Genomic DNA, 21,109 nt, shown 5'->3' with positions numbered 1-21,109 from the left:
ATTTAATAAATGGTGCTGGTAAAACTGGCTAGCCATATGTAGAAAGCTGAAACTGGATCCCTTCCTTCCACCTTATACAAAAATTAATTCAAAATGGATTAAAGATTTAAATGTTAGACCTAAAACCATAAGAACCTTAGAAGAAAACCTCGGCAATACCATTCATGACACAGACATGAGCAAAGACTTCATGACTAAGACACCAAAAGCAATGGCAACAAAAGCCAAGATAGACAAATGGGATCTAATTAAACTAAAGAGCTTCTGCACAGCAAAAGAAACTACCATCAGAGTCAGCAGGCAATCTACAGAATGGGAGAAAATGTTTGCAATCTACCCATCTGACAAAGCGCTAATATCCAGAATCTATAAGGAACTTAAATAAATTTACAAGAAAAAAAAACCATCAAGAAATGGGCAAAGGATATGAACAGACACTTCCCAAAAGAAGACCTTTATGCAACCAACAGACACATGAAATAATGCTCATCATCACTGGTCATCAGAGAAATGCAAATCAAAACCACAATGAGATACCATCTCACTCCAGTTAGAATGGTGATCATTAAAAAGTCAGGAAGCAACCGATGCTAGAGAGGATGTGGAGAAATAGGAATGCTTTTACGCTGTTGGTGGGAGTGTAAATTAGTTCAACCATTGTGGAAGACAGTGTGGCAATTCCTCAAGGATCTAGAACTAGAAATACCATTTGACCCAGTGATCCCATTACTGGATATATACCCAAATGATTATAAATCATGCTACCATAAAGACACATGCACACGTATGTTTATTGCAGCACTTTTCACAATAACAAAGACTTGGAACAAGCCCAAATGTTCATCAATGATAGACTGGATTAAGAAAATGTGGCACATATATACCATGGAATACTATGCAGCCATGAAAAAGGATGAGTTCATGTCTTTTGCAGGAAGATGGATGAAGCTGAAAACCATCATTCTCAGCAAACTATCACAAGGAGAGAAAACCAGATACCACATGTTCTCACCCATAGGTGGGAACTGAACAATGATAACGCATGTATACATGGGGAACATCACAAGGAGAGAAAACCAGATACCACATGTTCTCACCCATAGGTGGGAATTGAACAATGAGAATGCATGGACACATGGGGAACAACATACACTGGGGCTTGTCAGGGGGTGGGGAGCTAGGGGAGGGATAGCATTAGGAGAAATACCTAATGTAAATGATGAGTTAATAGGTGCAGCAAACCAACATGGCACATGCACACCTATGTAACAAACCTGCATGTTGTGCATATGTACCCTAGAACTTAAAGTATAATAAAAAAATAAAAAATAAAAAAGAGTTTACACACCACAATTACACTGTTATAGTACTTTGTGTTTTTCTGTGAACTTATTACCTATGAGTTTTGTACCTTCACATGATTTCTTATTGCTCATTAATGTCCTTTTCTTTGTAAATGAAGTACCCCTTTTAGAATTTCTTATAGGACAGGTCTGGCACTCATGAAATCCCTCAGTTTTTGTTTGTCTGGGAAGGTCTGTGTTTCTCCTTGGTGCTTAAAGGATATTTTTTGCCTGATATACTATTGTAGGGTAGAAGTTGTTTTCCTTCAGCACTTTAAATATGTCATGCTATTCTCCCCTGGAGTGTAAGTTTTCCACTGAAAAGTCTGCTCCTAGTGAAGCTCCATTGTATGTTGTTTCTTTTTTCTTGCTGCTCTTAAGATCTTTTCTTTATCCTTGAACTTTCAGAGCTTAATTATTAAATGCCTTGAAGTAGTCTTTGGGTTAAATATTCTTGGTGTTCTATAACCTTCTTGTACTTGATATTGATACCTTTCTCTAGATTTGGGAAATTTGGTGTTGTTATCCCTTTGAATAAACTTTCTACCCCTGTCTTTTTCTCTACCTCCTCTTTAAGGCCAATAACCCTTAGATTTGCCCTTTTGAAGCTATTTTCTAGATCTTGTAAACATGCTTCATTGTTTTTTATTCTTTTTTCTTTGGTCTTCTCTATATATTTTTAAATAACCTGTCTTCAAGCTCACTAATGCTTTCTTCTGCCAGATCAATTCTGCCATTAAAAGGCTCTGATGGATTCTTCAATGTGTCAATTGCATTTTTCAACTCCATTACTTCTTATTTCTTTTTAGTTATTTAAATTTCTTTGTTACATTTACAAGACAGAATTCTTCTCTGTGTTATTTTAAATTTCTTTGAATTTCCTCAAAACAGCTATTTTGAATTCTCTGTCTAAAAGGTCATATATCTCTGTTTCTCCAGGATTGGTCCCTGGTGCTTTACTTGGTTCATTCAGTGAACCTCGTTGGTGCGCTACCCCTCTGTGACTGAGCTGTCATGTTTTCCTGGATAGTACTGATGCTGGGTACATGTTTGTTGGTGTCTGGACACTGAGGAGTTAGCTATTTCTTGTAATTTTTGCATTCTGGGCTTGTTTGTACTTGTCCTTCTTAGGAAGGCTTTCCAGGTATTTGAAAGGACTTGGGTGTTGTGATCTAAACTGTATCTTCATTAGGGGGCACCCAAAGCCCAGTAACACTGTAGTTCTTGAAGACTTATGGAGGTACCACCTTGGTGGTCTTGGATAGCATCTGGAAGAATTATCTGGATTACCAGGCAGAGACTCTTTCTTTCTCTCTTTCTCTCTCTCTCTCTCTCTTTCTCTCTTTCTCTCTCTCTCTCTCAGTTCTGAGCTGCCTGCAGCTGGGGATGGGGTAACACAAGCACCTCTGTGGCCTCCAGTTCCCAATACTGGAACTGCACTTGGTCAGAACTAAAGCCAGCATAGCCCTGGTTCTCACCCAAGACTCATTGTAACTAATACCTGGCTATTGCCGATGAAAGGGGTCTCTTTTGGAGCCATGAGCTGTGCAGCCTGGGGTTGTGAGAGGGTGGCATAAGCACTCCTTTAGCTGCCCTGGCTAGTGTCTCAGTAGGTCACATCCCCTCCCCCCGCCCACCCCGCTGCCCCAAGTCCACTGGCTCTGAGCCCAGTTCAGCACTAGGACTCGCCTGGGAGTTGCAGTCCTTGTAGCCTAGCCTTTCAAGTTTATTTAGGGCCCCAGAGCATTTTATTCCATAGTGGCAAGGCTTGCTGGAACTCAAGTTCTGACTGTTGGAATGGGCAATTTCCCTTTGGCTAGGTCTGGGTGGGCACCAGCTGAGTTCAGCCAGGTTTGCCTTCCGCTTGACAGGGCAGCATTAAGTTCAGTGCGATGTCTCACAATCCCTGTATTCTCCTTCCAAATGCACAGATTCTCTATACACGCCACAGGGCTGCTGCCGGGGGATGAAGGAGGTGTGGTGTTGGTGATTTAAGACTGTCTTTCTTAACCTTTTCCAGTGCCTCTTTAGCAACATGAACTTAAAACCAGATACTATGAGTGCTCACCTGAATTTTGTGCTTTTTCTGTGTAGATAGTTGTTAAATTGGTGTCCTTGTAGGGGCAATGATCAGTGGAGTCTTCTATTCAGCCATCTTGCTTTGTTCTTCCTTACACATTTCTTAATTCAAGAAATCCAGCTGTGTTTCAGTTGTGTGCCAGGCTCTTCTATTAAGTGTTAAGAAATTCAGAAATGGCTATTTTCTTGCTGTCACAGATTGTATAGTCTAGTAATAGTGATAAATAAATAAACAAGAAAGTACTTCTCAAGCAACTCCTGTTCAGACTTGCAATCTTAATTGCCAACATCAGTCATTAAATGTGGGAGTTTTTCAAAGTTAGTTCCTAGATTCTAATCTCTTTTTATCTTCTGCCTGATATGTATAGGTGTCATGTAATAGGCAGGATTTCCAGGTTTTCTCTTAACCTAGACTTTCCTCTTCCGAGGTTAAGACCATTATATGAAGCTGCCTTCTAGATATCTCCTCTTGGATATTTTAGAGGCATCTCAATTTAGTGTTCATTAATTTAGTTCATTCAGCAAATATTTATTAAACACCTAAGTATGACACTGACTGTTTTAGTTACTGGGAAACATGACAGTATCCTTGCCCTAATAGAACAAATGTTACATAGTGGAAAAAAAGATAATAAACAGATAAATAAATATATAATGTGAAGTAGAAATAACAGTAACTAAGGAATATAAGGTAGGCTAAAGAGGTGTAACCAAGCGTGCTATTTTAGATAGAGCAATCAGGATAGGCCTCTCTGAGGAGGTGAGAGCCTGAATAAAGTTAGAGAGTCAGACTTGTGGAAACCTGGGAGGCAGAGCATGCCAGGCAAAGGGAGCAATACATGAAAAGACCATGAGATGGGAATGTGCTTGGCATGTTTGAGGAAGAGAAAAGAGGTCATTGTGGCTGGAGCACAGTGAGTAGGAAGATGAATGGTTGAAATTGTGGTCAGAGAGCTAACCAGGTTGTACAAAGTAGAGCCTTGAATACTATTGTAAGGACTATGGATTTTATTCTAAATATACTGAGAAATACATCTTAGATCATCTTAGAGGAGAGGGATGACATGATCAGATATATATTTTTTATTTCACATTTTATTTCATTTTAAATGAATTTAAATAATCCCATAGGTCAGTAGCTACAACACTTGACATTACCATTTTAGGATATTCATATATGTTGTAGCAAGATGGAAAATAATCTAAATATAAATCTGAGAAACTACTGTGTTTCACCTATTCTTTCTGCTTTATCCATCACTCCAGAGGAGCAAGCTCTAAAATGGAGAAACTCCAAGCTTTCAAGAGCCCTTGAGTTCTTTGTGTCTGGGTCCAGTGCATCTGTGGTCCTAAGGTTCTAAGAGGTGGTAGTTTCTATGTTCCAAAGACTCAGATTATATATTTTAGAATTATCATTTTGGCTGTTATGTGGAGAATAGACTACGAGGGCAAGAGTGGAAGCAAGGAGACCTTATTAAACTATTACAGTGATCAGATAATAGTGTTTTAAACCATGATAGTAGCAGTGGTCTGATTTGGAGTATATTTTAAAGGCAGATATACCAGGAATCTGTGATTATCCTGGATATTAGGTAAGAGAAAAAATAGAAGTCAAGGATGAGTATTACATTCTTGAGAAATCAGATGAATGATGATACCATTTATTAAGATGGGAGCACTGTAGGGCAGACCAAGTTGGGAGAATGGTTAAGAGAATTTTTTTGGACATATTAAATTTGATCTGTCAGCGCATACACATAATGTTTTGTGAAAGAACGCCGACAGAACATGTATATACTATATAATTTCATATATATAAAGTTCAAGAACAGGCAAAACTATTCTGGGTGATATGTCAAAACAGTGATAGTCTTTGGAAAAAGGGTGCCAACAAGGAAAGAAAACATAGAAAACTTCTCAGGTGCTGGAAATATTTTGTATCTTGATCTGGGTGGTAGATACATGGATGAATACATATATACCAAGATTGTGACTGCTATTATATATGTGGTATACTTCAACAAAATATTTAAAAACTGAAAGGCTTATTAGCTTTCAAGTGGAGATGTCATGAAGGCAGTTTATGATGCAGGAGTCTGGAGAACTCCAGACCAGAGGCTAGGGCTATGGATACATACTTGGAGCCAGCAAAGAGATGTTTTGAAGCCATAGTATTAAATGAAATCATGTAGGAGGTAAAAATAATTTTTAAAAAGCATACACAGTGAATGGAAATGGGACACTCCAACATTTAGAGGTAGGAAAAGGGAGAAATATCCAGCAAAAAAATAAAAAACAAAACAAAACTGAGACCTAAAGGCTCGTGCTGTAGTAGGAAAAGAATGATGAAGCCAGGAGAGGAGAGTGTTTTAAGGAAGGAATAATCCCAGCTATGACAAAAGTTATCAAGATTATGAAATCAAATGAGGATTGAGGACTAAGAATTGTCACAGCCAAGACCTAACCTGGTCCTACATTATTGTCCTCCAGGTTGGTTAACAGATGTGGTTTAGCAAACCAGAAACCTGAGGGTCATCCTTAACGCTTCCTTTTTTGTCATTTCTCAGGCTAATATCTAATCTATTTCCAAATCTTGGTATTAGTTTTATCTCCTACAGAGCTCTCAAACCTACCTGCTGCTTCTTACCCTCAAAGATCCATACAGCAGGAGTGATTAGTCTCTAGCATTAACAGATTTAGCAAATAAAGTTACAGAATACCCAGTTAAATTTGAATTCTAATAAACAGCAAATAATTTTTAAGATAAGTATGTCCTAAATGTTGCTTATGCTTGTGCTATTAAATGTGATATACTAAAATATTATTCAGTGTTAATTTGAAATTCACATTTAACTGGGCATAGTGTATTTTATCTGGCAACCCTATTAACCTCGGTAGTGAGGCTGAGGAATACTTAAGAAATACACAGATCATAAAAAGAAGGACTTTGTAATGGTAAATTAAGGAGCTTGAGTTTAACTTGGGGGCAGTGGAAAGGCTTTGAAGAGTTTTAGGCAAATAATATTTGCATTTTAAGTATAAAAGGATAATGGACCGCTGAGGGAGGTGAATTGAAATGCTATTGAAACCTAAAGAAAATCTTTTGGTGCCTTAATTCAAGGTAGTATTGTTAAGAATAAAGAAAAGCTGAACCGGGCATGGTGGTTTACACCTGTAATCCCAGTACTTTGGGAGGCTGAGGCAGGCAGATCACTTGAGGTCAGGAGTTCGAGACCAGCCTGGCCAACATGGTGAGAGCCCGTGTCTACTTAAAAAAAAAAAAAAAAAAAAAATAGGCCAGGCGTAGTGGCTCACGCCTGTAATCCCAACACTTTGGGAGGCTGAGGTGGGCAGATCACCTGAGGTCAGGAGTTTGAGACCAGCCTGGCCAACATGGTGAAACCCTGTCTCTACTAAAAAATTAAAAAATAAAAAAAATAGCCGGGCGTGGCGTCAGGCACCTATAATCCCAGCTACTCGGGAGGGAGACAGGAGAATCACTTGAACCCGGGAGGTGGAGTTGCAGTGAGCCTAGATCATGACACTGTACTCCAGCCTGGGCCACAAAGAGCGAAACTCTGTCTCAAAAAAAAAATTATATATCTATAAGCTGGGTGTGGTGGTGTGTGCCTATAATCTCAGCTACTTGGGAGGATGAGGCAGGAGAATTGCTTGACCTGAGAGGTGGAGTTTGCAGTGAGCACAGATCGCACCACTGCCCTCCAGCATGAGGAACAGATTCCATCTCAAAAAAAAAAGGAAAGGAAAGCTGAATATGCAACTTTAAATGCATATGATAGGCAAAATTGGCACATAGCAGACACTCAATAAATATTTGTTGCTTGGATTGAGTCCAGAGAGGGGAAAAGGGAAGACTCAAGACTGAAGAAGAGATATAAAAAGGAGCCAGGTTAGAAGTGTTCCAGCCTGTTGTAGTAAGGTCCAGTGAGGTAGGACAGGAAAGGTCTCTGCTGATATTGGTGGAAGTGCAACTGGATACTTTGGATTTGGAAGTAAATAGGAGGAGAGGAAATAAAGTTAGTATACATGGAAGATCTTTTAAGAAATTTGCCTGTGGGCAAGAAGAGATATAGGGGCTGTAGCAGGAGGTGGATATGAGGTACAAGGAAAGTTTTTGATGAGAGAGGCTTGAGAATGTTTAAAATGCTGATAGAAAAGTTGCAGTAAACAGGTACACTAAAAGCCGAGACTTCGCCACTGTATAATTTTTTCATATAACCAAAAACCACTTGTACCCCTAAAGCTATTGAAATTTAAAAAAAGAAAAAAGAAAAAATTGTAGTAGAAAAAGAGCTTGAAAATGTGGAGAGTGGAAATGGTAGGATAATGAATGAAGAATTATAATCACATGCAACTTTCCCTACTAACTGAAAAGAAAATATTTTATATATATTTTATTTGCTTCTGTGAAACCTGGAGCTCTTAAGATAAGGATGTTTTTATTATTCAACATACATTCATTTTTCTTGTTTAATTGTTGACAAAGGTGCAGTCATTAAAATCAGGGGTTTTTAAAATATTGTTTTGTCAAATTTGAATTCTCTTGTCCTTTAGACACATAGTTAATGATAGATGAAATAAGTAGAATACTAAACTATGTTTTTATTTATAGATAATGCAGCTTGTGAGATTTTACTTGCTGAGAAAACTTGCCCTTCAATCCCTGATAAAACAAAGAAAAAAGCAAGTATTGAAGCAGAATAACTGCATAAATCATAATAAATTTCATTAATAAATAATTTACTTTTAACAAACAGTTTAAATTTACTTTTTTCTTTTCTTAAAGAAATGGGGTCTTGGCCGGGCATGGTGGCTCATGCCTGTAATCCCAGCACTTTGGCAGGCCGAGGCGGGAGGATCACGAGGTCAGGAGATCAAGACCATCCTGGCTAACACGGTGAAACCCCATCTCTACTAAAAATACAAAAAATTAGCTGGGCATGGTGGTGGGTGCCTGCAGTCCTAGCTACTCGGGAGACTGAGGCAGGAGAATGGCATGAACCCAGGATGGCACCACTGCACTCCAGCCTGGGCGACAGAGCGAGACTCCATCTCCAAAAAAAAAAAAGAAAAGAAATGGGGTCTCATTCTGTCACCAAGGTTGGAGTTCATGCCCAGCTGGAATCTGGAGGTCTCTGGGGGAAATTTTGGACTTTATTTTGTATGTAGCAAGAGCTACTTTTTGAGTGACTTTTCATTAATTATATATTTTCTTTATATCCTTCCAGGCAGGTTAGTAGTTAGTTTTTGTTTGTTTGCTTGTTTGTTTTACTTATTTTATAGCTGAGAAAACTGAGGTTTAGATTTTCACCAGTTTTTTGAGGAGGTTGTGGCAGGTCTTTCCGGATCTAAAGCCTATACTCTTTCTACTACACTAGATTGTCACTGTAAGGAATTAGGGAACCAATAGAAAAGGGGCAAGAGGGTGACTAGGGAGAACCATTAGTAGGGAGTTACAAAGTTACAAAGATTTTTGGTGAAAGATAGTGGTGGCTTTGACTAGGGTGTTTGTTAGGAGAGATCAAGAAATACCCATGTATTCAAGATAATTTTGCCTGTAGAGTTGATAGATTGGATACAAATGATGAAGGAATAAGAAATGTTAAGAAAGACTTCTAGGTTTCCGTTTTGAGCTTCTTTAGTGGATAAAGACGCTAATTACTGTGATAGGAAAGACAGGAGTTCTGAGGATGCATGAAGATGGAAATGTTGAGAAGGCCATTGGCTATAAATCTGGAGGTCAGGGGAACAGATGTACTATATTATAAATTTTTTTAAAGTTATGGTAATGGGTGACATCTCCTAGGAAATAGTATCTATAGAGTAAGGAAGAGAAGTGGTCCCAGGTCAATCCCTGGAAAACTTCATAGTCACGTACAAAAGGAAGAGTGGTGGAGAAGAGGAGAAAAATAAACAGAATGTAGTATCACAGAAATCAAGAGAGGAAATCATTTCACCCACAAAAGGGGGAATGATCAACAGTGTTGAATGCTGTTTGAAGGTGCAGTATTATAAAGAATTTTTTTTGTGTGTGTGTCTATGTTGTTTTGATTATTTACATTAAAATATTTATTATGAGTACATAATAGCTGTATGTCTTTATGGGGTACATGTGATGTTTTGATAAAGGCACACAATGCATAATAATCAAATCAGGGTAAATGGGATATCCACTATCTCAAGAATTTATTGTTTCTTGTGTTAGGAAGGAATTTAAAAGTCAATTGTAGGATTTCCAGTTTCCAGTGCAGCAATGTAAGAATCTTAGAAGTTGTCACTTTGTCCTAACAACAAGTAAAGTGCTGAACAAATTGAAAAGTCACCAGTTTTTCTTGGGTCTGTCAGAGAAGTAAGGTCATAGAGAAAACTGCTGCACCAAATACTAGAGAGACAGACAGGAGGATACAGAGAATCACAACCTACCAAAACAGAAACCCATGAACAGAAACCTCCATGGGAACCATTGCCAGGACAGAAAAACCTAAACAGTGTTGATGAATTGCTAGAGGCTCAATATGGACAAATCTGAGAGTCCTAGGTGGTCCCCCTGCCCCTTTTGTGAGTTTTACTTCCAGGAGCTCTACCATCAGGTCTTCACAGTAAATGTTAGAGTAAAATCCTCTCATGCTTCTAGCAGTGGGAGGAGAAAGGAACTATTTGAAACAGAATGCTAGAACATTCAGGTTTTTTTTTTTTTTTTTTTTGTAAGAAGGCCTGGCCTCAGGAGAAAGTATTTTTCCAGAACCTAACCTGCTGGGGGACCTGTGTGGCAGACAAACTGGTTCTAAAGTTTATATAGAGAGGGAAAAGATACAGAATAGCCAACTCAATATTGAAGGAGAAAAAGTCAAAGGACTGATACTACCTGTGTTTAAGACTACTGTAAAGCTATAGTGATCAAGACAGTGTGGGTTTGGTAAAAGAATAAACAAACAGATCAATGGAACAGAATAGAGAGAGAACCCAGAAATAGACCCATATAAATATAGTCAACTGATCTTTGACAAAGGAGCAAAGGCAATATAATGGAAAAAAGTTGGTATTTTCTACACATGGTGCTTGAATAACTGGACCCCCAAATGCAAAAACATGAACCTAGACACAGACCTTATACCCTTCACAAGAATTAATCAAAATGGGTCATAGACCTAAATGTAAAATGCAAAACTATAAAACTTTCTAGAAAATAACATAGGATAAAATCTAGGTGACCTTGAGTATGGTGATTACTTTTTAGATAGAATACTAAAGGCACAATTATAAAAGAAATAATTGATAACCTGGACTTAATTAAAATAAAAAACTTCTGCTGTATGAAGGACAATGTCAAGATAATGAGATAACAAGCCACAGACTGGGAGACAGTATTTGCAAAAGACATATCTGATAAAAGATTTTCAACCAACATAGACAAGCCTTAAAACTCAACAATAAGGGCCAGGCATGGTGGCTCATGCCTGTAAGCCTGGCACTTTGGGAGGCCAAGGCAGGCAGATCATTTGAGCCCACGGATTTGAGACAAGCCTGGACAACATTTTGTATTTTTTTATAGAGACAATCCCTGTCGTGAGGCTGAGATGGGAGGATCACATGAGTCTGGGAGGTTAAGGCTGCAGTGAGCCCTGACCACACCTCTGCACACTGCTGCCTGGGTAACAGAGTGATATCCTGTCTCAAAAAACAAAAACAACAACAAAAAAACCCAATCAAGCAAAAACCCTCAAGAATAAGAAAAAGGAAAACCCAATGAAAAATGGGCCAAAAACTTGAACAGATACCTCACAAAGGAAGATATACAAATGGCAATAGTTTATGAAAAGTTGTTCAACATCTTACGTCATTAGGCAATTGCAATTGCAAATTAAAACAACAGTGAGTGGCTGGGTGCTGTGACTCATGCCTGTAATCCCAACATTTTGGGGGACTGAGGCAAGTGGATTGCTTGAGCCCAGGATTCAAGACCAGCCTGGGCAACATGGCAAAACCCTGTCTCTACAAAAAATACAAAAAAAAAAAATTAGCCTGGCATGGTGGTGCAGGCCTGTAGTCATAACTACTCTGGAAGTGAAGGTAGGAGGATCACCTGAACTTGGAAGGTCGAAGCTGCAGTGAGCTCTGATCATGCCACTGCACTCCAGCCTGGGCAACAGAGTGAGACTCTGTTTCAAAAAAATCAAAAACAGCAACAGCGAGTTATTACTACACACCTATTAGAATGGTCAAAATCCAAAACACTGACACCACCAAATGCTGGTGAGGATGTGAAGCAACAGGAAATCTCATTCTTTGCTGCTGAGAATGCAAAATGATACAGTCACTTTGGAAAATGGTTTGGTGATTTTTAAAAACTAAACATACTCTTATATATGATCCAGCAATTACATTCCTTAGTGTTTATGCAAATGAATTGAAAAATTATATCCACACAAAAAATGCACCTGAATATTTATAGCAACTGCATTCATAATTGCCAAAACTTGGAAGCAATGAAAATGTTCTTCAGTAGGTGAATACATAGATAAACTGTGGTATATCAAGACAATGGAATATTATTTAGCACTAAAAAGGAATTAGGTATCCAGCAATTAAAAGACATGGAGGAAACTTAAATTAATATTACTAAGTGAAAGAAGTGACTTTGTAAAGGCTACATACTGTGTGATTCCAACTATATGATGTTCTGGAAAAGCAAAACTATGTTGACAATAACAAGATTGGTGGTTGCCAGAGGTTAGGAGGAAGGGATGAATGAATAGGTAGATTACAGAGGAATTTTAAGACTGGGAAACTACTTTGTGTGATATTAGAATGGTGGGTACATCTCATTATACGTTTGTCAAAACCCACAGAATATACAACACCAAGACTGAACCCAACCCTCAGGTAAACTGTGGCCTTTTAAGATAATGATGTGTTAGTGTAGGTTCATCGATTATAGTAAATATACCACTATTGTATAGGATCTTGATAGCAGGGGAGGTTTTACATGTATGGCGACTGGGGATATATGAGAAGTCTATACTTTCTGCTCAAGTTTGCTGTGAACCCAAAACTGACCTAAAAGATAAAATTCATTAATTTTTTTAAAAAGTCAGTTGAATTTGGAATCATGAAGGAAACTGGTGACTTTGGTAGGAAAAAGTTTAGCAGACTAAAGAGAGGCAAACCAGATTAGAACAGGTTGAAGACCATGGAAAGTGAGGAAGTAACAGTTATTTATAGAGCTTGACTCTGAAGGGAAATAGAGAAAAATAATGGTAACTGGATGAATATGCAGGGTTATAGGAAGCTTTTTCTTTTAAGATGAGATATACTGTGTCATTGTTGAGGACTAATGGGAATGAAGGAAGGGAGGAAGACAGGATAGTTAAATTTAACTCAATAGGCAACTAGATAGAGATCTAATTGAACTTGGCCTGAATTTCACTTCTTTAGCCAAAAGCAATAAAAAATATTCCCCATCCTTTCTACATTTTCTTTTCTTCACTTCCTCATGATTACCTGTCCTTCTCCTGCTTCCATGCATACTGTCAGTTCCATGAATTCTCCCCCACTCTCTCACCTTCCCTCCCTCCTGGGGCTGAAGAGGCAGCCACAGACAGCAATCCTATTCCCACACCCCCACAGAGGGGCAACTGTGCATTCTCACACACTCCAAAGACAAATTCCACTGCCTGCTCTAGGCCAAGGCTCAGATGAAGCCCATCCCTTTCAGTTTCCTGCCTATGACTATTCCCAGAGGAAGCAACTCCACTCTTCCCAGTTGCAGGGCCATAGCACAGCTGCTGCTGTCTCCACCTGAGCATTCTGCCAGTGATCACAGGGTCATTCTGCCCCTGCATGCCACAGCCAGCATCTTTACACACCATGAGGGGGCCTAAGGGCACAACCTATCTTGGCTCTACCTCCCCTAGTACCCAAGGACGCTATCCAGAGGTCTGAGGATCACCCAGCCCAGTACACCATTGGTTGCACCTAAGCACTCTTCCCAGGGTCTGAGATCAGGTCCAATCAACCTGCCACTACCATCACAGCTGGCATTCATCAGCATGTGCCACTTACAGATCTGGAAACTGGCCTGCCCAACCCATCGTAGCCATGCCAACACCAACACAGTTGACTGAGTTCCAGTGGATTTTCCTATCACTGCTACTGCCATTGACCATGCCATGCACACTCCACAAGGACTCTAGAATTCACCCACCTACACAGCCTACTGCTGCCATTCCTGGCACACAAGCAAGCCACCCAGAGGCCCAAGAATTGGCTACCTGGATCCACTAACACCAGTGCCAGGGTATGCTGCCTTGGGGCCCAAGGACAGGCATGCTTAACATACCACTGCCACCATTGAGACCTGAAGACCAGTCTACTTGGCATCCCAGGACCCAGCAAAACTTCATCATAGCCTCCACTAACAACCACATGCTAAGCCACCAAGGAAATCACAGATACCACTGATGCTGTTTACAGCCAGAGAAATCATACAAAGACAATAATACTGCATATGCCCAGAATCAGAGCAAATGTGCTCTAGCCTACCAACACCATATACACATCTTCAGAAAAATGTGCCCCCGATGAAAGCAAATTCAAAAAAATTGGAAAAAGCAGCTGTGACACCAGATGCACAGATATCAATGTAAGGACACAGGAAACATGAAAAAGCAAGGAAATACGAACCTGCAAAGGTACACAATAATTTCTCCAGCAACAGATCCTAATGCAAAAGAAATTCATGGCTGGGCGCAGTGGCTCATGCCTGTAATCCTAGCACTTTGGGAGGCTGAGGCAGGCGGGTCACGAGGTCAGGAGATCGAGACCATCCTGGCTAACATGGTGAAACCCCATCTCTACTAAAAATACAAAAAATTAGCCAGGCATGGTGGCAGGTGCCTGTAGTCCCAGCTACTCAGGAGGCTGAGGCAGGAGAATGGCATGAACCCGGGAGGCGGAGCTTGCAGTGAACAGAGATTGTGCCACTGCACTGCAGGCTGGGCATCAGAGCGAGACTCTGTCTAAAAAAAAAAAAAAAAAAAATCACAAAATCCAGGAAAAAGAATTCCAAATTTTGAATTTTGATACTAAAGAAGCCTAGTGAGATGCAAGAGAATTCCAAAAATCAATACAAAGAAATCAGAAACAAAATTCAGGATACACATGAGAAATTTACCGAAGAGATGGATATTATTGAAAAAAGAACCAAACAGAAATTCTGGAACTGAAGGTTTCATTGAATGAAATACAAAATACACTCAAAAGACTCAACAACACACTAAATCAAACAGAGGAAAGAATCTCAAAACTTGAAGACAGTTCTTTTGACATAACCCAGTTAGGCAAAAATAAAGAAAAAATTAGCAAGAATGAGCAATGCCTTTGTGACTATGGAACATTATCAAGTGGCCAAATATTTGAAATATCGATATCCCTGAGGGCAAAGAGAAAATGAAAGGGTTTGCAAACCTATTTAATGAAATAATAGATGAAAAATTCCCAAGTCTAACAAGAGATTTAGGCATCCAGATACAGGAGGCTCAGTGATTTCCCAGATACAACATAAAAATGTCTTATCCATGGCATATTCTAGTCCAACTGTCTAAGTGAAAGACAGAGAATTCTAAAAGCAGCAGGAGAAAAGTTTCTAGTTATAAAAGAAACCCCATTAGACTAACAGCAGACTCTCTCAGCAGAAGCCTTACAGGCCAGGAAAGAATGATATGATATATTCAAAGTGCTGAAAGAACAAATCTGCCAGCCAAGGATACTATATACAGCAAAATTGTTCTTCATCAATGAAGGAGAAATAAAATATTTCCCAGACAATCAAATATGAAGAGAATTCATTACTACTAAACTCAAGGGAGTCCTACAACTGGGAGTGAAATGATGATAGTTACTATCATGAAAACACATGAAACTATAAAACTCCCAAGTAAAGCAATCACACAAAGGAGGAGGAGAAAGGACTCAAATGATTCCACTACAGAAAACCACCAAAACACAATGACAAACAAGAGAAAAAGAAAGGAACAAAGAGTATACAGAACAATCAGAAAACAATTAAGAATGTAACAGGAAGAAAGCATTACATATCAATAATAAACCTGAATGTAAATGGATTAAATTCTCTATTTAAAAGATATAGACTGGCTAAATGATTAAAAAAGCATGATTCAACTATATGCTGCCTATAAGAAATGCACTTTATCTGTAAAGAAAAAATAGAGACTCAAAGTAAAGGAATGGTGAATTACTCCATTTTAACGTTGCTGATAAAAATATACCTGAGATTAGGAAGAAGAAAAGGTTTAATGGACTTACAGTTCCACATGACTGGGGAGGCCTCACAATTACGGCAAAAGGCGAGGAGGGACAAGTCACATCTTACATAGATGGTGGCAGGCAGAGAGAGCTTGTGCAGGCAAACTTTCATTTTTAAAACCATCAGATCTCATGAGACATATTCACTATCACAAGAATGGCATGGGAAAGACCTGCCCCCATGATTAAGTTATCTCCCAGTGGGTCCCTCCCATAACATGTGAGAATTAGGGAAGCTACAAGATGGAATTTGGGTAGGGACACAGAGCCAAACTGTATCAGATGGAAAAAGATATTCCATGTAAGCAGAAACCAAAACTGAGCAGGAGTAATTATACTTAGCTAAAAGAGACTTTAAGTCAAAAACAGGAAAAAGAAAAAAAAAAAAAGACAAAGATCATTATATAATGATAAAAGGATCAATCTAGAAGAAAGTATAACAATACTAAATACATATGCACCCAACAGTACTGCACTCGGATGTATAAAGCAAATATTGCTACATCTAAAGAGAGACAGAATCCAATACAGTAATGGGGGAGACTTCAATACCCTACTCACTCAGCACTCAACAGATCATCTAGACAGAAAATCAACACATAAATGTTGGATTTAAACTGGACTTTAGACCACATGGACCTCACAGACATAACAGAACCTTTTAGCCAACAACTGCAGAATACATACTAACATTTTTCTCATTTACACATGGGACATTCTCCAGGATAGATCATATATTAGGCCACAAAACAAGTCTCAACAAACTTGAAAAAATTGAGATCATATCGAGTATCTTCTCAGGCCACAATGTAATAAAATTAGAAATCAATACCAAAAGGAAGTTTGGAAACTATACAATACTTGAAAACTTAGCAAGATGCCTCTGAATGATCATTGGATCAATGAAGAAATTAAGATGGAAATTAAAAAATTCTTGAAATAAGGACAGGAACAATGGCTCATGCTTGTAATCCCAGCACTTTGGGAGGCTGCAGTGGGAGGATCACTTGAGGCCAGGAGTTTGAGACCAGCCTGGGCAACATACTGAAACCCCGTTGTCTCCTAAAAAATTTAAAAATTAGCCAGGCATGGTGGTGCATGACTGTAGTCCTAACTACTCAGGAGTCTGGGACAGGAGGATCACTTGAACCCAAAAGTTTGAGACTGCAGCGAGCTACAATAGTGCCACTGCACTCTAGCCTGGGTGACAAAGTAAGACCTTGTCTCTTAAAAATAAAATTCTTGAAATAAATAAAAATTGAAACACAAAACACCAAAACATATGGAATATCATAAAAGCAGTGCTTAGAGGGAACTTTATAGGAATAAATACCTACATCAAAAAAGTAGTATGTGCTTATGTAAATTTAATGTTATGTAAGAAAAAAAGTAGAATGATTTCCAATAAAGAATTTAATTATGCACTTTAAGGAATTAGAGAAGCAAGAACAAACAAAACCCAAAATTAACAGAAGGAAATAGTAATGATCAGAGCAGAAAGAAACAAAATAGAGACTAAAAAAATAAAAAGTATCAATGAAATGAACAGTTTGTTGTTCAAAAAGATAAAATTTATAAATCACTAGCTAGATTAACCAAGGAAAGAAGAGAGGAGGCCCCAATAAACAAAATCAGGAATGAAAAAGGAGACATTACTACTGATACCACAGAAATAGAAAACATCAGCCGAGACTTTTACGAATAACCATATACTAACTAGAAAACTTAGAGAAACGGGTAAACTCCTGGAAACATACAACATACTAAGATTGAATGAGGAAGAAATAGAAAACCTGAAGAGACCAATAATAAGTAGTGAGATTGAATCAATAATAAAAAGTCTCCCAATAAAGAAAAGCCCAGGATCAGATGGATTCACTGCCAAATTCGACCAAACATATAAAGAAAAACTAATACCAATCTTCCTCATACTATTTCAAAAAGTTGAAGAGGAGGGAATCCTCCCTAACTCATTCTTTGAGGTTAGCATTCCCCTGATTCCAAAACCAGACAAGGAACACAACAACAACAGCACAGAGAAAACTGCAGGCATGATGAACATAGACACAAAAATCCTCAACAAAATACTAGCAAACTAAATCCAATAGCACATCAAAAAGATAAAACACCTTGATTAAGTGCGTTTTATACCAGGGATGCAAGAATGGTTTAACCTGTGCAAATCAATAAATTTGATACGTCACATTAACAGAACCAAGAACAAAAACTTTATGATTATTTTTATAGATGCAGAAAAAGCATTTGATAAAATTGAACATCCCTTCATGAAAAAAACTCTCAGCAAATTAGGCATAGAAAGAACATAGCTTAAAATAATAAAGGCAATATATGACAAAACCCACAGCTAACATCAGACTGAAGGGGGAAAAGTTAAAAGCCTTGCCTCTAAGAACAAGACAAAGATGCCCACCTTCCCCATGCCCATTAAACATTGTACTGGAAGTTGTAGCCAGAGCAGTCAGCCAAGAAAAAATGAATAAAAGGCATCCAAATTGGAAAAGAAGAACTCTAATTGACCCTCTCTTTGGGGATTACATTATTCTTTATTTTTTTTTTTTTGGAGACAGAATCTCTCTCTGTCGCCCAGGCTGGAGTGCAATGGCGCGATCTTGCCTCACTGCATCCTCCACCTCCCGGGTTTAAGCAGTTCTCCTACCTCAGCCTCCCAAGTAACTGGGACTACAGGCATGCTTGTATTTTTAGTAGAAACAGGGTTTCACCATGTTGGCCAGGATGGTCTCGATCTCTTGACCTCGTGATCTGCCTGCTTCGGCCTCCCAAAGTGCTGGGATTACAGGCATTAACCACTGCACTTGGCCTATGCTTATTTTTAGAAAACCAAAAGACTCCATCAAAAAACTCTTAGGGCTGGGCACGGTGGCTCATGCCTGTAATCCCAGAACTTTGGGAGGCCAAGGCAGGCAATCGCTTGAGGCCAAGGGTTGGAGACCAGCCTGGCCAACATGGCAAAGCCCCATGTCTGCTAAAAAATACAAAAATTAGCTGGGCATGGTGGCGCATGCCTGTAATCCCAGCTACTCTGGAGGCTGAGGCATCAGAATCACTTGAGCCCAGGAGGTAGAGGTTGCAGTGAGCCAAGATCGTACTACTGCATTCCAGCCTGAGTGACAGAGCAAGACTCTCAAAAAAAAAAAAAAAAAGCCAAACAGGCTTGGCATGGTGGCTCACGCCTATAATCCCAGCAGTTTGGGAGGCTGAGGTGGGTGGATCACGAGGTGAGGAGTTTAAGGCCAGCCTGGCCAAGATGGTGAAACCTCATCTCTACTAAAAATACAAAAAAAAAAATTATCCATGCATGGTGGCAGGTGCCTGTAATCCCAGCTGCTTGGGAGGCTGAGGCAGAGAATTGCTTGAACCCAGGAGGCAGAGGTGGCAGTGAGCAGAGATCACACCACTGAACTCCAGTCAGAGCAACAGAGCAAGACTTTCTCAAAAAACAAACAAACAAAAAACTCTTAGAACTGAACCAAATTCAGTGAAGCCGCAGGATACAAACAAGCAAAAGTCAGCATTTCTATACACCAATAATAAAATATCTGAAAAAAAAATCAAGAAGGCAATCACATTTACAACAATGGCAAAACAAACCAACAAAAACAACAACAAAAAAAACCTAGGAATAAATGTAACCGAGAAGTGAAAGATCTCTACAAGGAAATTACAAAACACTGATGAAAGAAATTGAAGAGAAAAGACATCCCATTCTCATCGATCAGAAGAATTCATATCATTAAAAATGACCATACTACCTAAAGCAATCTGTAGATTCAATGCAATCTCTAACTACATAGCTATGTAGTTTTTCACATAACTAGAAAACACAATGCTAAAATTCATATGGAACCAAAAAAGATCCAGAATAGTCAAAGCAGTCCTAAACAAAAGGAACAAACTCAAGGCACTACACCACCTGACTTCAAAATATATTACAAGGCTGTACTAACCCAAACAACATGATATTGGTAGAAAAATGACACACAGAACAAAGGAAAAGAATAGAGAACCCAGGGATGAATCCACATATTTACAGCTAACTGATCTTCAACAAAGCCATCAAGAACGTACACTGGGGAAAGGACACTCTCTCAAGTAAACGATGCTCAGAAAACTGGATATCCCCATGCAGAAGAATGAAACTAGACTCCTATTTCTCCCCTTTATTAGGCTGTTCTTGTGTTGTGATAAAAAAAAACACCTAAGACTGGGTAATTTATAAGAAAAGATATTTAATTGACTCACAGTTTTGCAGGCTGTACAGGAAGCGTGGCAGCATCTGCTTCTGGGGAGGCCTCAGGGAGCTTTTACTCACGGTGGAAGGCAAAGCAGGAACAGGCGCTTCATATGGCAAAAGCAGGAATGAGAGAGGGGTGTGGGGGAGGTGCTATACTTCTAAACAACCATATCTTGTAAGAACTCACTCTATCAAGAGAACAGCACTAAGGGGATGGTGCTAAAGCCATTCCAGAGAAATCTATCCCCATTATCCAATAACCTCCCACCAGGCCCCACCTCCATCACTGGGGATTGCAATTCAACATGAGATTTGGATGGGAACACATATTCACACTGCATCATCACTATCTACCAAAATCAACTCAAAATGGATTAAAGACTTAAGCATACTGAAACTGGACTCCTTCCTTACACCTGCATAGTATTCCATGGTATATCTTTACATTTTCTTTATCCAGTCTACCACTGATGGGTATTTAGATTGATTCCATGTCTTTGCTATGTGCATAGTGCTGCAGTGAACATACGTTTGCAGGTATCTTTATGGTAGAATGATTTATATTCCTTTGAGTATATACCCAATAATGGGATTGCTGAGTCAAATGGTACTTCTGTGTTGAGTTCTTTGAGAAATCACCAAATTGCTTTCCACAGTGGCTGAACTAATTTACATTCCCACCAGCAGTGGATAAGCATTCCCCTTTTCTCCACAATCTTGCCAGCATCTATCAGTTTTTGACTTTTTAATAAGTCATTCTGACTGGTGTGAGATGGTATTTCATTGCGGTTTTGATTTGCATTTATCTAATGATTAGTGATGAGCATTTTTTCATACAGTTGTTGGCCATGCATATATCTTCTTTTGATAATGTCTGTTTATGCCTTTGCCCACTTTTTAATGGACTCAAGTTCCTTATAGATCCTGGATATTAGACCTTTGTCGGATGCAGAGTTTGCAAATATTTTCTCCCATTTTGTAGGTTGTCTATTTACTGTCTTGATAGTTTCATTTGCTGTGCAGAAGCTCTTTTGTTTAATTAGGTCCCATTTGTCAATTTTTGTTTTTG

General features: G+C 39.0%; 1 protein-coding gene across 1 annotated transcript in view; it reads left to right on the top strand.

Moving 5' to 3' along the window:
- MEIKIN (meiotic kinetochore factor) overlaps positions 1-21,109 on the top strand; it is a 140,433-nt gene that overhangs the window by 59,780 nt on the left and 59,544 nt on the right. The window contains exon 9 of the mRNA XM_011951046.1: positions 8,056-8,126. Coding sequence (XP_011806436.1) covers positions 8,056-8,126 — 71 coding nt within the window. The remainder of the gene's footprint in view (positions 1-8,055; positions 8,127-21,109) is intronic.

This window comes from Colobus angolensis, unplaced genomic scaffold (genome assembly GCF_000951035.1).
Source record: "Colobus angolensis palliatus isolate OR3802 unplaced genomic scaffold, Cang.pa_1.0 Scaffold314, whole genome shotgun sequence".
Classification (NCBI taxonomy): domain Eukaryota; kingdom Metazoa; phylum Chordata; class Mammalia; order Primates; family Cercopithecidae; genus Colobus; species Colobus angolensis.
Note: the sequence above shows the minus strand (reverse complement) of the source record. Positions and strands in the feature narration are given on the sequence as shown.